Raw genomic sequence first — 16,799 nt, 5'->3', positions numbered from 1 at the left:
GCCGTCGATGTTCAGCAGAGTGTGTTCACCTTGTGCTCTCCTAAAGTCAACAACCATCTCTTTTGTTTTGTCGACATTCAGGGACAGGTTGTTGGCTCTACACCAGTTCGTCAGCCGCTGCACCTCCTCTCTGTATGCTGACTCGTCGTTCTTGCTGATGAGACCCACCACGGTCGTGTCATCGGCGAACTTGATGATGTGGTTCGAGCTGTGCATTGCTGCACATTCGTGAGTCAGCAGAGTGAACAGCAGTGGACTGAGCACACAGCCCTGGGGGGCCCCAGTGCTCAGTGTGGTGGTGGAGATGCTGTTCCCGATCCGGGCTGACTGAGGTCTCCCAGTCAGGAAGTCCAGGATCCAGTTGCAGAGGGAGGTGTCCAGGCCCAGCAGGTTCAGCTTTCCAATCAGGTGCTGGGGAATGATTGTGTTGAATGCTGAGCTGAAATCTATGAACAGCATTCGAACGTATGAGTCCTTATTGTCTAGGTGGGTGAGGGCCAGTTGGAGGGTTGAGGCGATGGCATCGTCCGTTGAACGGTTTGAACGATACGCAAACTGCAGTGGGTCTAGTGAGGGGGCAGCTGGGTCTTAATGTGCCTCATGACGAGCCTCTCGAAGCACTTCATGATGATGGGTGTAAGTGCGACGGGACAGTAATCGTTGAGGCAGGACACTGAAGACTTCTTTGGCATGGGGATGATGGTGGTGGCCTTGAAGCACGTTGGAACGACGGCGCTGCTCAGAGAGATGTTGAAGATGTCGGTAAGAACATATGCTAGCTGGTCTGCACATCCTCTGAGCACTCTGCCAGGAATGTTGTCTGGTCCAGCAGCCTTCCGTGGGTTGACTCTACGTAGAGTTTTCCTCACATCTGCCGTGGTAAGACAGAGCACCTGGTCGTTGGGAGGAGGGGTGGTCTTCCTCGCCATCACGTCGTTCTGCACTTCAAACCGAGCGTAGAAGTCGTTCAGCGCATCTGGAAGGGAGGCATCTTTGTCACAGGCAACTGATGTTGTCCTGTAGTTGGTGATGGCCTGGATGCCCTGCCACATGCGCCGCGTGTCACCGCTGTCCTGGAAGTGACTGTGGATTCTCTGGGCGTGTGCGCGCTTTGCCTCTCTGATTGCCTGTGACAGTTTGGCCCTAGCTGTTCTTAGGGCTGCCTTATCGCCTGCTCTGAAGGCGGAGTCTCGGGACCTCAGCAGTGTGCGCACCTCCGCAGTCATCCACGGCTTCTGGTTGGAGCGTGTGGTGATGGTCTTGGAGAAAGTGACATCATCAATGCACTTGCTGATGTAGCTGGTCACTGATGCTGTGTATTCCTCCAAATTGGTAGAATTGCCATATGTTGCAGCCTCCCTGAACATGTGCCAGTCAGTACACTCAAAACAGTCCTGAAGAGCAGAGATGGCTCCTGCTGGCCAGGTTTTCACCTGCTTCTGAAGCGGTTTTGTGCGTCTGACAAGCAGAATTAACTGTATGCTGGAATTAACATAACAGAGATGTGGTCTGAGTAGCCGAGGTGGGGGTGGGGCTCCGCCCGGTACGTGCCTGGGATGTTTGTGTAAACAAGATCAAGGGCGTTCGCCCCTCTCGTTGCAAAGTCCACATACTGATGGAATTTAGGGAGCACTGTCTTGAGATTCGCATGGTTGAAATCTCCGGCGACAATAAACAGTCCGTCAGGGTGAGCGTTCTGCAGTTCGCTCATAGCCCCATACAGTTCACAGAGTGCTTCCTTAGCGTTAGCGCTGGGGGGAATGTAAACTCCGGTTATGCAAACAGTGGTGAATTCCCGTGGTAGATAAAAGGTCTGCATCTAACAGTCACAAGCTCCAACAGCGATGAACAGTAACTAGAGACTAGCATAGAGTTCTTGCACCATTCCGTGTTGATGTAAACACACAAGCCACCACTGCGAGACTTACCGCAGAGAGCTGTATTTCTGTCGGCACGAAACGAGACGAGCCCGTCTAGCTGAATGGCGGCATCCGGAACTCTGTCGCTGAGCCATGTCTCCGTGAAAACAAAGACGCAGCAGTCTCTAAACTCACGCTGCGTAGCCTGCTGGAGTCGAATATAGTCCAGTTTATTGTCCAGGGAGCAAAGATTTGAGAGCAGGATAGACGGGAGAGCCGGCCGGCTAGGGTTTGTTTTTAGCCTAGCATGGACTCCCGCCCTCTTTCCGCGCTTCCGCTTTCTCGCACACCGCTTACGATGTCCTCTCCCCCGGCCACCGGCATCAGGCGACGCCGAGGGCTGGAGGCCTGGTCTCCGCAGCAAGCCGAGTACTCGTAGCGCCTCCTGCAGGTCATCATGCAGCTTGGTTTTTGCATGAGTCTTATATTTCAGTAGTGTCTGGCGATGGTAGACACGAACACGTTGCTCCGATGTCCATGTGTTGCAAAAGTCTGGCTTTTTTAACAAAAATAGCACCATTGTGGATCCGGAGTGGCCGCTGCGTGCTACCGCGCCGCCATCTTGGATTAACCAACCAATGTCAATGGGGTCTAAACTTTCCAGGTCTGAAAAAGGGACATACGTGATCCCTACAATTTGAGTGGTTTAATCCCCGTCTCCTGAAGATATATGATTGGGTTTGGGTGAAAACAGACCACAATATAACTCCTTTTTCACTATAATTCTTGACATCTGCAGTCTCCTTGGTATGTTTATGAGAGAAGCTCAAGTTACAGCACTATGCACATGCGTCAGTCACGAGGAAGTGTAATAAGTAGACAACAAAAATGTATACGACTTTGTTCAATGATATTGAACAAACATTATAGTGAATTCTTAAAGTCACTTGTCTATTCATGTATTGATATAAATTGCAATTTTATTGGATTATTTAATCAGCATATCATGTAATTAATTCAACTGAAATGGCAGAAATGACAGCCCTATAGTAAACTGCAAATGTGTCAGCTACCGAAGAGACTCGCTTTAGATCTTTAATTATTTAAATCTATTAAATGGAAGGATTGGTACTTGACATACAATGGATATGGATAAATGGATTTCTGGCCAGCAATCTCTGTAATATGATTAAATAAAGTGCATTAGCCTATAATAATAAATAACTGATTGGTCCTGCCTGACTAGCAATATTGAGACCACAACACGGTCATTAAAGAGCCACTGGTTGAGATCCAGAGCTCTGAAGTAAAAGAGATGCTACTAAAATCATGCACCAGCTATTTTTAGTTTATGATTTGGTTGCAATAAGAATCACACAATAAAATATTTACAGTGAAGAAGGGAAAGAGCCATTGGAGAGTGATTCTGCTGGTATTTTATCCTGAAGCTCCTCTCCACACCAACCAATCCCAACAGAGGACTGATTAGCAGTCATTACTGCAGACACCTGATGATCTGTCGATGTTTTGAACCTCTGTTTAAGATTGTGTTGCCGGATAGTTCGGTGCTGGAAGGATCAGGCGGGTCTTTGAAGCGAGGCCTCCTGCAAGGGAGACTCGCAGCTCCCCTTCAAGTTTGCAAGTAGTGAAGCAGAGAAGAGAGAAGAGCCAAAGTGTTGCTGCGTTCTGATCATTTTAACCCTTTCGGTTTGTTCACACCCTGAAGCGGCTCTAGGCCAATCAGAGGCAGCTTTTCAGATACCATGTGATCATCTCTCTGTCCCTCCTTCATGTATGTACAATGTCAGAATAATGCATTTTATGATTCTAACCACAGTTGGGCCTCATGTGATGCATGTTAGCATATGAAACATGGTTTTGTGCATTGTGAAGTGTAGAATGATGACACAGTGGAGTCTTTTGATAGTTTTATAGTTCATAATATATATGCATTGTAAAACCCAAGAAAAGTTAGTTTTGTGCCCTTGGAAAACACTAGTTTTGTTCTGGCTAAAGAGTCTCCAAAGTTCAGATCCAGTGACAGTCTGTTCAATATCTCTGTCTTGGATGAGATGTAGCATGTGATGTTCATGCTTCCACAGAAAATGTCTTGTGCTGCCTGATTAGTCTTTGTTCTAAGCGAGAAAATTGGTTTTGTTCTGAGTGGGGTTTTGGGGGAAGGTTGTTCCTTCAGTTGAGAGGGTTAAATTTGATCTTTTGTTCTGGAAGACAGCTGATAGAACGGCTTTTATGGATTCTTTTCAGGACTCTAGCTCATTTACGCCCGGATTTGGTAGACTTTTGGGAGTCTTTAATTTATTATGTTGCATAAGGCTGCAACATAATAAAATGTGAAAGGGGTCTGAATACTTTCTGAACGCACTGTATTTATATTATAAACTACATTATAAAAAGTCAATATTAATGAATGCAGACATTATATGATTGAAAAAAAGCATTTAAAGAACAAATTCCATTTATTAATATCAGCTAACAGCAGTGTCATTTTGAAATTACCAGATGGCTTCAAAAGTCTCCAAATATCTGTAAGACCAAGTTTTTACACATCCTGTGAAGCACACTTTCACACTATTGCTTCACTATGATCATCAAAAGATTAAAGTTTCCTCCCAATATTATATCACGAGGAGTGCCAGCAGCATGTAACATCCCTTCAAGATTTATAAAAAAGCCCTGATCATCAACGTTAGGTGCGTAAATATTAGCCAAAATAAGACTTTGCCCCTGAATTTCTGCTAAAACAATAATGACTTTTAATCTGTTTGAGACTTTTGAATAGTAGATGCTTGCTTATCAGAGTAATAACTCCCCTGCTCTTACTTGAGCCAGCACTGAAGAAAACATGCCTGCCCAATATCATCCCAAAATGTTCAGCTTCCTGTGGGGAAGTGTCCTGAAGAAATATTATATCATATTTCTTACATTTATGAAGAGAAATAACCTTACATTTACATTTATGCATTTGGCAGACGCTTTTATCTAGCAGAACAGTTACGGACCAGAGTGTATCGAATCTCACCAGTTTATATCATTATAAGTGTTTCAACTACCAAAGTGCGCAGAGCTTGCTATTCATACGTCCAAACCTTGCATGATGTCACGTGACCTTCAGAAAATGATTTCTTTCATGAAAGATGTGAGCAGCTCTATCACAACAATTCAATTCAATGTTATTTGTACGGCACTTTTCACAATAAATATTGTTTCAATGTAACAATATGTATTAGCGTTAAACAACAACAGTATTTATGAACACAAAGTGAAGTGTTTGACACTCAGACCTTATACATTTATTATTTAAACCAATACCTTAGTAAAGAATCCATCGCAAAAACACACACACACACACACACACACACACACACACACACACACACACACACTGGATGTGGATATTAAATATTAAAATTCTCATTAAGCTGGTGATTAGAAGAGAGGAGATAATGGCATGAGAAAGGAAGGAAAGAAGAGAAAAAAGACGAAACAGAGGAAGGAAGAAAGAGAGAACAAAACAAAGAAAGAAAAGAAGGAAGGAATAAAGAAAAAAGGAAGAAATTATAAACAAAAAAGAAAGAAAAAATAAATGGAGAAAGAAAGGAAGACAGGAAGAAAAAAGAGAGAGAGAGAGAGTGAAAGAAAGAAAGAAAAGAATGAAAGAGAAAGGAAGGAAGAACGGAAAAACAGACCCTCATAAACATGCAAGCACAATCTAATAAACCTCTTTCAACAATCTGATAGCTGTAAGAGATATGTCCATTTACTGCCTTTATTTGACATCATCCGTGGTCGTTTTCATCACCCGTCGGGTCCACGGTCATTTCAAATGTTAAGAAAATAGTAATGAAAAACAAAATTATGACAAAAATAAAATCATCTTTTGAAACACACCGTTTAACCCTTATTAGTCCCATATTAGTGAGTATCACTATATAAGATCAGTCTATTAGCTAACTGTATGTGTGTGTGTGTGTGTGTGTGTAAAGGTCAGTGTTTTTACCTGCTGTGCTACAATGATGTAGGGGTCCAGTGTGAGGTTATTAGCTCTGATCTACTCTGACGGACACTAAAAGGTTCTCCTTCTCCTGGTGTCTGCACTGTAAAACACCAGTTACAGCCTGGTGGGAGATACACACATACACATTGACACAAACTGACTCTGCCTTTCTCCTGTACTCAATACTATATTGAATCTACTTGAAAATATTTATTCATTTTATATGAAACCCTAATGTATGGACAGACAGACAGATAGATATAGACAGATAGACAGACAGACAGACAGATAGATAGATAGATAGATAGACTGACAGATAGACAGACAGATAGATAAACAGACAGACAGATAGATAGATATACAGACAGACAGACAGATAGATAGATAGACTGACGGATAGACAGACAGACAGATAGACAGACAGACAGATAGATAGACTGACAGATAGACACACAGACAGATAGATAGACAGATCGATTGATAGACTGACGGATAGACAGACAGACAGACAGACAGACAGACAGATAGATCGATTGATAGACTGACGGATAGACAGACAGACAGACAGACAGATAGATAGATCGATTGATAGACTGACGGATAGACAGACAGACACACAGATAGATAGACTGACAGATAGACACACAGACAGACAGACAGACAGACAGATAGATAGATAGATCGATTGATAGACTGGCGGATAGACAGACAGACACACAGCCAGATAGACTGACGGATAGACAGACAGACACACAGCCAGATAGACTGGCGGATAGACAGACAGACACACAGCCAGATAGACTGACGGATAGACAGACAGACACACAGACAGATAGATAGTGTCACACTAATATTTTGTGCACCTCATGTTTAATTTTGATTGAAATTGCCTTCATGTTTAATAATCGACAGTTTTTGCAAAATAAATGTTAAAGTCAACGTTATCTATATTTGATTTATTTTTACATTGTAATCACTTCAGATATATTGTATTTTTTAGATTTAATTTGACATTTTAATAAAGAAAATATCTTATTTTACTCACATCCACAAGTTCTGTCAACTATGTTTCTAAACAAACACCCCCTGCAACTAAAACATGGTGTATCCCAAAACCATGTGACCAACATCATGTGATGTCATTCTCGTGAGCTTGGGTATTTTACTGAGAGTCTTTTCTGTTGTGTTGTTTTCTCTTTTTTGCACCACTGTCATATTTTCGGCCATTCTCGTGTGACGTGATGCTAAGAGGACGTAACTGTTAATATTGGTTATATCATCCATACAATCGCGACCCCGCTGTGTGACGTAGGCCTACAGATAATTACCTGGTCGGAGCCCCCTCAGTAAAATACCCAAGCTCTCGAGTTTCTTTAAAAAACATTCAGAAGAGTTTGACGTTGTTGATAGCGCTGATACAAACAACAACAAAACGAATCAACTGCATCTACAACAGCCGCGGTGCTTTCAAGAGCCAGCGATCCTTCCTCGGCCTCGCCCAATTTAGGTAGGCCTACGTGCCCCCCTTCGCCTACTTTTGAATCGATGCTTCAACTGAAGCTGGCCAACAACAACGTCAACCGCTATAGAAGAACATACTTCTGCAGCCGATGTTGCCCATTGGGTTAGCGCTGCACTGGCATTGTCGAGCTGATTGACAGGCGATGTCTGTACCTAAAAGGTGATTGGCTCTTGTACCTGTAGGGTGGGACTTCCTTTCTACATCCGTTGACCGTAGGCTGCCGTTGGCCGTTCCAATTTCTCCCATTCGTTTGAATAGAAGTGGCCCATCTCCGCTAATAATCTCTGGTATAACTTTTAGCGCCACATAGTGGATATTTCACCTCGGAACCGCTGTTGAACATCGTTTTGCAGAAATGTCCCACGGTCTTGTAATTTTCATGAGACCAGGTTGGCAAATATCATCATATTTCTTTGCTTATTGGTGAGATTTTTACATCTTATATTTAATAATTTTCTGAATTAGTGGATGCAACAAATATAATAACTTATTGTAGGTGTAGGTGAGGTTATGGGTAAATATATTGAGATCTTCCATTTTCTTCATGACTTTCGAGAGTTTCAAGGATTAGACGAAATTGTGTTTACAAAACTTTATTGATACAAATCTTACAACACTGTGTTTTTTACATTTCTAATGATGACCGTGTGCGGTTCCCATGTGCTATTGTACTAATGATTCACACAAGACAGAGATTCATTCATCTTAAGATTTATCGTAAGGCTTTGGGCACTGTAAGTCTATACACACACACAAAATTAATTTGATGTCGTGAACGCTTTACAGCTTGAACACACTACGTAAAGTGATGCTAAATCAAATGACAGAACATGGTGCAGGGTGTCAAATTAAAATAAGGAAGGGCCAGGTGACATTAAGCAAATGCTGTGTGATACGAATGATCCAACGAAATAGGAGAGGTGTGAGCAGGTGACTGCAGCATTGAAGGGCCACTAACGTGCCATCTGAAATTGGTGGCCATTTTAAAGACGAAGCAAAGGCACCCAAGCCGAAAGCTGCCCTCCTGCGTCACAAAGCCTGCAGGAGAATGCAGAACACAGATTGATTTCACATGCTTTCCCTTTTACACACACACACACACACACACACACACACACACACACACACACACACACACACACACACACACACACGTCACTGACGAGCCTAAACACATGTACCTTTATCGAAAACGGTACCTTTGTATGTTATGCAAGTTGGGGGCTTGTTTTTAGAAGTTTATTGGTTTATTTCTTTTCAAATAGATTTCTCTTAAAGGAATAGTTCTATCCAGAATGAAAATTGTGATCATTTACTCACCTTCATGTTGTTCCAAGCCACAGGTAGACCGATATATTGGTTTTAGCAATTAATTGGTGCAGATAGTTGGTTTTTTGAACTATCGGTTAATGGCAAAAAATCGATGCCGATAATTTTTTTTGTCATTTTCAAATAAGTCAGTAGTTAAAATAAGTGTTTCTGGGCTTGTTTATACTTAAAAGGTCCCACATTATACACCAATTTATTCATTTTTTTTTCTGGTTGTTATCTAAAATTGCATCTGGGATTTTATTCATTTTAGACTCTTTATCTTTGTCCACCATAGGAAAGAAAGATTATTTTAAGATTATTTTATTATTACATTACATTTTATAAATCGATTGGCCAATTAATCAGTTATTGGCTTATCCCACCATCTTATCGTATCGGCAGGGCTGGACTGGAAATCTGGCCGATCAGGGGAGGACTGGCCATTGGGCGAATCGAGGGGTCCGGTGTGTTGGCCACGAAATGGCCCGAATCGGCCGCGATAAGCTAAAATGAGCCTCTGCGTTATGTAGAACGGACACAAAACGGTGCCGCGATGCAGAAAAGGATAGCGAAAAAACTCAACCCAAACCCCCCCCCACCGCAACAACTTTTGGGCCAGTTGCTATGTAAAATCCCACGCCAATTTCTCTTCCCAGTCCAGCCCTGGGTCTCGGCAAAATCCACTATCGGTCGACCTCTATTCCAAACCTGTGTGGCTTTATTTTTTGCCATGGAAGAAAGGTTTGGAACAATCTGAGAGTGGATAAATACTGACCAAATTTTTATGTTTGGGTGAACTATCCCTTTAGATCATCCCCCAAAATACTCCTCCCCTTCTGATCAACAATCAACCCCCAAAAACATAAATTCCCTGGCCGAAAATGTGCCTCTCCTTAAAGAATTCCAGATTTCTTTGTCTTGCATACTGTACATGAAGAACACATTGTAGCAGCAGGTGTATTATAGATCAGAATGCCCCTGTCACACAACTCCCAGCTGTGAAGTCGTTATTATGGATACTAATGGATGGTTTAGTGTGAGAACTTAAATCTATGGTCCCTATAATGGGAGAAATGTCGACAATTGTTTAAACAAAACAAGAAAATAGAAACAATTTAAAAAATGGAATCTTCAATTCTTTTTTGGAATTTTCAGAAGGGAAAAGTTGCATGCTCAGTCAACAGAAAGAAGGTTCTGTGCAGAATTTGAGGATGTAGATCTTATGCAAGTTTAAAGTGAAAGGTTTGAGGTTTTCAGAGGTTTGTGAAAGACAGGAAAAAGTATGGAACGGCTTGTGAGATTTCAGCCATTGATGACAGTGAGGAAAACTTCACGGGTGTAAAGACAGCACGGAAGCGCAAGAGACGCTCCACGGAAAAGGACTACTGTACCGAGCCTTGGAAACTCACCGGGAATTCAGGAGGGAACTGTCTCAGCCAGTCCAACAAAAATGCCTCAATCTCATCCCCATCCGGGTGCACACCAAAGTCTATGTCTTGTAGAAATTGGTGCAAATCTAAGTCTTCAGGGCTGTTGTAAATAAAAACACTACACTCTTAATTTCCTGTGCGAAAAAAATGAAGGTAACATTCAATGCAGTGATTGTCTTTGAGACTATTTATTTATTCATATTCAGACTGGTGCATTTAAAGACAAGGTAATGAAGCATACGCTACCGGGTGCAATCACTTTCTTTATTTAAATAAATAAACAAACAAACAAATAAATAAATACTATATTTTAGTCAAACTAAACGGTTGGTCCACAAGGTAGAATGTTGCTCAGGTGCTTCAGTACAAAAGAAAAACAATAGTATTATCAAAATATTACTTTAATGTCTTCATACATAAATACATGTTTAAAGGACACAGGCGCGATCAGCTCGTCATCTTGGTCTGGCTTACTTTTGTTCCAAGAGCTGTACATACAAGGTAGTTTGAGGGACATGTATTTGAAAAGCGCTACAAATAGGCGAGCCGCCGTCCTTTGCTTCTATATCTCTGTCTATACCTTTTGCCAAGGACCGCGGCCAGGTACTTCTTTACAGCCATTTGCTTCCGGTAGCGACTGTAGCTGTCCGTGAATACTCCATCCGAGTGACGCTTTGAAAGCGGCTCGTTGTCGTCCTCTATTGTGTTCCCTCCTCTGTGTGAGAGAAAACAAAAACGACAAAGCATCGGTTATTAGAAGTTAGCATCACTAAACACCAAAAAACCAACAACCACTATGTGTGAAAATATTATTCTTTTATTAATTGCACCAGATAGTACATAAAGTATTTGTACTGGAAGTGCGAATTAGTGGCCGTTCACATCGGACTCATTTTTGCGCCCATTTGCGCAATTTAAAATTGTTAGTTTAGACCAGGGCTGGCCTGTTAATCTGGCATACCGTGCATTTTCTCGGTGGGCCGACGCACTTTGGGGCCGATCAGGGGTGGACAGGCCATCGGGAGGACCGAGTGGGCCAGTGGGTTGGCCGTGAAATGTGCCGAATGGGCTGCGATAGGCTCAAATGAGCCACCGCGTTATGCAGAACGGACCCACCCCACCCCGCTCAGTTGCAATGTAAAAAGCCCTGGTCTAGACCTTATGCGCAGTGGCACCATATTAATTTTTGACGGGAATAGTGAGGGATAGATAGACTTACCAATGACATGCACTGTATAACACTCTCACAGTGAAGTCGTGAGGATTCGTACAACTTTCCTAAATGTAACTAATTCGTATGATATCGTACGACTGCAATCAACTTTCACTACAGCCAATTACATCAATGCTGGACATCGTTTTACATCTCATATGGGACAATTATTTGCTAAAGCATGTCCTTGACACATCCCACGCGGACTTCCACATTACTCATCCGGGCATTTGCACGTCATGAAATTGTACGAATTCATATGAACGAAATCATACGAAATAGTCAACTCATAAACGATGCACAAATTGCCATGAGATCGGGTTGGTATAAAGCTATCAACCAGCTCCTACTTCACATATAATTTTCCACAACTCATGTTTTCTGGAGTTTTTTGTCTACTGACATTTCTCGGGGATTTGTCAACGGAACGATCCAGAAACATTTACATTTATGCATTTGGCAGACACTTTTATCCAAAGCGACTTACAGTGCACTTATTACAGGGACAATCCCCCCGGAGCAACCTGGAGTTAAGTGCCTTACTCAAGGACACAATGTTGGTGGCTGTGGGGATCGAACCAGCAACCTTCTGATTCACAGTTATGTGCTTTAGCTCACTACACCACCACCACTTAAAACAATTGTACAACCCATTGAAGCAACTGTACGTCTATCCCTCAACCTCGTCATCATTTGCGTCAAAAATCAAAGATGCTGCTAATTTTCATCATGTGAAGTATGTCAAGTTTAAAACGCTTTAACTAAAAAAAAAATGTTCAGGTCACCATTGCTATTGCGTTCTGTTTAATTCAACTGCGCTCTGTTTGCTGTTTCTGAATTACATAACGGCTCACTCATTCTCGCCCACGTCTTTTTAAAGCGAGCCAAAGAATTTCGAGAGGTGTCTCGAGCAAGCCAAACTGACATTTGCCGTTATGGCCGTTTTCCCAAACGGTATCTGTGCGTGCTCGTGAAGGGGATGCCACTCTAGGGGTCGTTCCACTCTAGGGGTCCCCCCCACCACCCCACCCCCAGAAGGTGCTATTTATAAAAGGCGGATATGTTGTAGAACAGTCTGGTTGCTGAGAAAAGTTGAGAGAGAATAGAGAATAAAATGGCATTACCCCACACGTTTTGCCATCAGTGCATGCAGGTATTTCCGTGCTGATAACTGCCCGAGCGCTTTCCTGTAGGCTTTATTAAACATCCCATCAGCGTGTCTTTCCATTCTGGGGTGACAAAATGCCAAACAGATTCAACAACAACATATCAATCGTGGTCCAAAACTGAGGTCAACATCAGCAAATAAAACACAATCACACCAGTGAATAAAGTCCCATTTTGGGAGTGACTGGGGAAAGCATGAGAGAAAATGAGAATGAATCACCTTTTCGATGGAGGATAAAACAAAGTGTATTCGTCGTCGTCAGAAGGAGAACTTCGAATAGTGATCTGGTCACTGTTAATGGTTAGATCCGTTAATGAGTTGCCCTCCTCGTCCATTCCCACTGTCTCCATTCTGTAACAAGACATGAAGTCTGAATTAACTAGTGACTCTACAAAGCAAAGCATGTTGAGAAATGCAAAATAATTAGTCTTGAAAGTGCAATTCCAAACATTGAAGACACTTAACACGCAAAAATATGTGGAATATTTATGTGCAAATGTGTTCAAAAAGACAAAAGTTACATCCTTAAAAACACTAAACGTGTAGTATCGTGACTCGACAACTTTATTTGTTATAAACGCTGATATTATTATATGTAGATTGCTAACTTGATATTATCCATGACGTGTGACAAAATGTTCTACAGTTATTTCAGAAACAAAAGAAAAAGAACGTTCTTTCGGATTAAACCAAAAAAGCGCGCGAATACATGTTTATATTTGAATTCGTACGATATCGTTCGAATCAACGCGCGAAAAGAACGTCACGTAAAGACTAAAGGAAAAAAAAGACATCTTGCGTAAATTTGTTCGGAATAATTGCTCTTGATTTATTTTGATGAGCCTGTATCAGCCAAAATCCACTTTTACCGACCATCCACATGCAACGGTAAACAACGGGATGCGCGGACGTCCCGGTTCCGTACCTGAGAGGCGAACATACGCTGCAGTGCACGAGGAGCCCGTAGATGAAGAAAGCAAGCGTCGTTTTGCTGCTGGTCATCATTCTGTAAGAGAGAGAGAGAGAGAGAGAGAGAGATAAGCACAAAGAGAGCTCTTAATAACTTTGATCCTCGCTTTATTTATGAAAATTGAAGAAATATTCCAACCCCGACAATTGAATTGTCCTTTCATACTACTGTAAAAGCAGCAGCAGGTGTCTCTGAGACAACCGGAATTAATAACTACTCCCAGAAATAATTTTGAATGTCTAAAAAGTCTAAAAAAAAAAAAAAATAGTCTCTTCGGAGAGTTCAGAGCGCATCACATACCTCCGGCGGCGCACGAATGCTGTCCGGTGGAGATGCGACCACAAGAACGAGGTTCAGTTCTAATCTCTCTCTCTCTCTCTCTCTCTCTCTCTCTCTCTCTCTCTCTCTCTCTCTCTCTCTCTCTCTCTCTCTGCTATTTAAACTTCAACGCGTCGTTTTGTTTTCCCTCAGCTGCCCTTAATGGGGATAGAAAACGTGTGATCATTTGTCTCCATCTCTCAGTAGCACGAGTTTTAATCTTCCAGCCTTTTGTTTTTAACTCCCCTCATTAGGGGTCATGCCGACGTCATCGGCCCTCACTATGGAGAGATCGCTGTACTTTATCCTCCCTCAAGTCATAAAGATAATTTTAGGGGGCTAAAAATACAATAACAAGATAAATCTCAAGGTGAATACAAATATTTGTATGTCTTGGACATTCCCCACATCATGCAATGCTCAGTGATTTGTTAGTTAAGTGCTTCATTGTCCTCACTTGCACACTGTAAGCTTTTGGTGGTCCTTAATTAACATTTTCATTTGCGACATGTTCTGAGCCAGTGCATAAGATTAATCACAGGTGAAAAGAGGTGTGTGGTTTAAGCACTGCGCGCGTGTCGTTGCAGACTTTCAAAGTTTTGAATGAGTTTATGCATTCTCAATGCGCGCGTGCACACTTGAAGGAATGAATCATCCTGGCGCGCGCTTTGACGTTATGTGACGAACCGTGTGTTCCGAAAGTCCACGGGGGGGAAAAGTTCTGGATGAGTCGGAAAATGACGCACTAAACTAATTGCGTAAACAGTTTTATGAGGTGGCACGCGCCATCAAGCGTTTAAGAGAGGAAAGCACGAATGATAATAATGCTAACGTGCTTTATTATTATTATTATTATTATTATTATTATTATTAATAGTATTATTATGAAAACAGGGGCTCCTGATGACTGTATTCAAACAATAAAATGGACAGTGTCCTACATCTCAATAACTAGAGCTAATGTTTGGGGTCAAAAGGAGTTCTGGATGTTGTAGTTATGTTTTATTCCATCCTCAGAACTAAAGGTGCAATATAACTGTGTCAACAAGTAACACAATAAACCCCCACTGCTCTACAGTTAGACAAGGGGCAGTTATGAGGACAATTTTAGCCAAACGTTGAGCTTCTGAGGACAGAGGTGGGGTAAAATGGGGCTAAAGGTCCATTGGGGTAAAATGCACTTTTGATTTTAGTTTCTCCCAAAACACTAAATAGCAACAAAAACTACCATAAACACCTGTTTGACTCTATTAATGAAGTTTTAAAATGCAAATGTTTGTAGCTAAAGAACATTTCTGAAATCAACACATTTATTTTGAGACAAAGTATTTATTTTTATTTTTCTGAATGTGTTACTCCAAAAAAAAAAAAGCATCTTTCCTGTCTCAAAATATTTTCATAAGTTGATAAATTGTGGCTTGCAAATTTTGGGCTTATATCTATACTATGGACTAGCATAAATTGGGCTAAAATGCACCCAAAAAAAATTATAAATAAATAATAATAATATTTAAAATGATATATCATTAAATATATATATATATATATTAAAAAAATTGCTCAATCAATATTCAATACTAAGATTTTTCTTCTTCTTTTAAATCTTTATAGACTTTGCAAAAAAATAAATAAAATAAAAAGCAATTTGTTGTAAGTGTGCGGTTATTGTTATAGTTTTTAGATAAATGTCAGGTTGGGGCAAGTTTAAATGTTGTAATTTTATACAATTTATTAATTACAACATCTGTTAGCCAAAACCTTTTAATACGTAAAAAAAAAAAAGAAAAACATAATTGTTAAAATCAATAATGGTGGAAATGTTCCATTTTTGTAGTCAATACATGAAGGTGTGTTGGGGCCGATCAGGGGCGGAGAGGCCATCGGGAGAACCGAGTGATAAGCTCAAATGGGCCGCCGCGTTATGCAGAACGGCCCCACCCCTCACACACGAGTCGATGACGTGACACTCATTTATTTTTTTATAAATAACGCGGCGGCTCAATATTTAGAATTTTCTCCCAAAATACCAAATAGTAAAAAAACTACCACCGGATTCTCCTAAACACCTGTCTGAGCTGCAGAAAATGTTTTAAATGTACTGCCGAAATTTTTTTTTTGAGACAAATATTTCTTTTTCATTTTCATGCATCTTCCTGTCTCAAAAGTATTTTCTGAAGTTGACAAATTGATTAAACTACAATTTATAAAAACAAATATATATATATATAAACACAATATTAAAAATTTCAGTTCAATGTCATTTCAAAACATGATTTCAATTACTGTGTTAAAAAAATATTTTTTTTTAAATTAAATTGTAAAAGTAAAAAATGTCACGTGGTGCAACCGTCCTGAGAGGGTAAAAAAAAAAAATCTAATTCTCATTAAAAGCTGAATGTTGGCATGTGTTGTGCTGAATAATCGTTAGTATTATTTCTTTTAAAATAAGCAGTTTATCATCCATTTATTCAAAATATGATTCATTTTTGAAAGTCACGATGTGTTTATGACGAATTTTAGATGAACATTTAAACAACAATTTTGTTGTCATTTGACAAAAATCATAAAACAGAAGATCTCTTTAGACCCACAAGACGGTGAGAAAAGTTTTAAAAACAAATAATTATTTTGTCATAAAAAAAAATCAATATTTGTATGTTTCAATGAAAAGGCACATTTGGTTTTGATCTTTTGGTGTAACCTTTAGAAAACATCTTGATATTCTTGACTTCAAAATTCATGATATTTCACCTTGAAACATGTTTAAAAGTTGCAACACTATTTGAAAACCTTTTACTTGATGTTTCACCGCACGACATTTTTAAAGTCCTTAAATAAACTTTATGTTTTTAGAAACATCATGAACTCAAAGATTACACGTCGACGAACTTGACACGTGTTTTAAACTGGATTTGTAAAAATATTTCTAATTTTTATCTCCTCGGACATCTTCATTTGTCAATAACCCACTTTATATGTGTCTGTTCTGAAAT

The 16,799-nt window shown here is 40.6% G+C and overlaps 1 protein-coding gene across 1 annotated transcript; it reads right to left on the bottom strand.

Moving 5' to 3' along the window:
- Positions 1 to 8,265: 8,265 nt before the first annotated feature.
- LOC127661306 (glucagon family neuropeptides-like) lies at positions 8,266 to 13,900 on the bottom strand. Its single transcript, XM_052151936.1, has 7 exons — positions 13,789 to 13,900; positions 13,444 to 13,524; positions 12,738 to 12,869; positions 12,475 to 12,579; positions 10,718 to 10,852; positions 10,117 to 10,237; positions 8,266 to 8,434 (listed from the first exon to the last, which is right to left on the bottom strand). The coding sequence occupies exons 2-7, from the start codon at positions 13,521 to 13,523 to the stop codon at positions 8,426 to 8,428; spliced, it is 582 nt and encodes a 193-aa protein (XP_052007896.1). The 5' UTR covers position 13,524; positions 13,789 to 13,900; the 3' UTR covers positions 8,266 to 8,425.
- Between the last annotated feature and the right edge of the window lie 2,899 nt (positions 13,901 to 16,799).

Source organism: Xyrauchen texanus, chromosome 2, assembly GCF_025860055.1.
Source record: "Xyrauchen texanus isolate HMW12.3.18 chromosome 2, RBS_HiC_50CHRs, whole genome shotgun sequence".
Taxonomy (NCBI): Eukaryota; Metazoa; Chordata; class Actinopteri; order Cypriniformes; family Catostomidae; genus Xyrauchen; species Xyrauchen texanus.
Note: the sequence above shows the minus strand (reverse complement) of the source record. Positions and strands in the feature narration are given on the sequence as shown.

Excerpts from the sequence above, each read along its gene's own strand:
- LOC127661306 (XM_052151936.1), bottom strand. The coding sequence starts at position 13,523 with ATGATGACCAGCAGCAAAACGACGCTTGCTTTCTTCATCTACGGGCTC. Across the intron at positions 12,870-13,443 it reads AGCGTATGTTCGCCTCTCAG|AATGGAGACAGTGGGAATGG; the intron begins GTACGGAACCGG and ends GTCTTGTTACAG. Across the intron at positions 12,580-12,737 it reads TTTTATCCTCCATCGAAAAG|AATGGAAAGACACGCTGATG; the intron begins GTGATTCATTCT and ends TTGTCACCCCAG.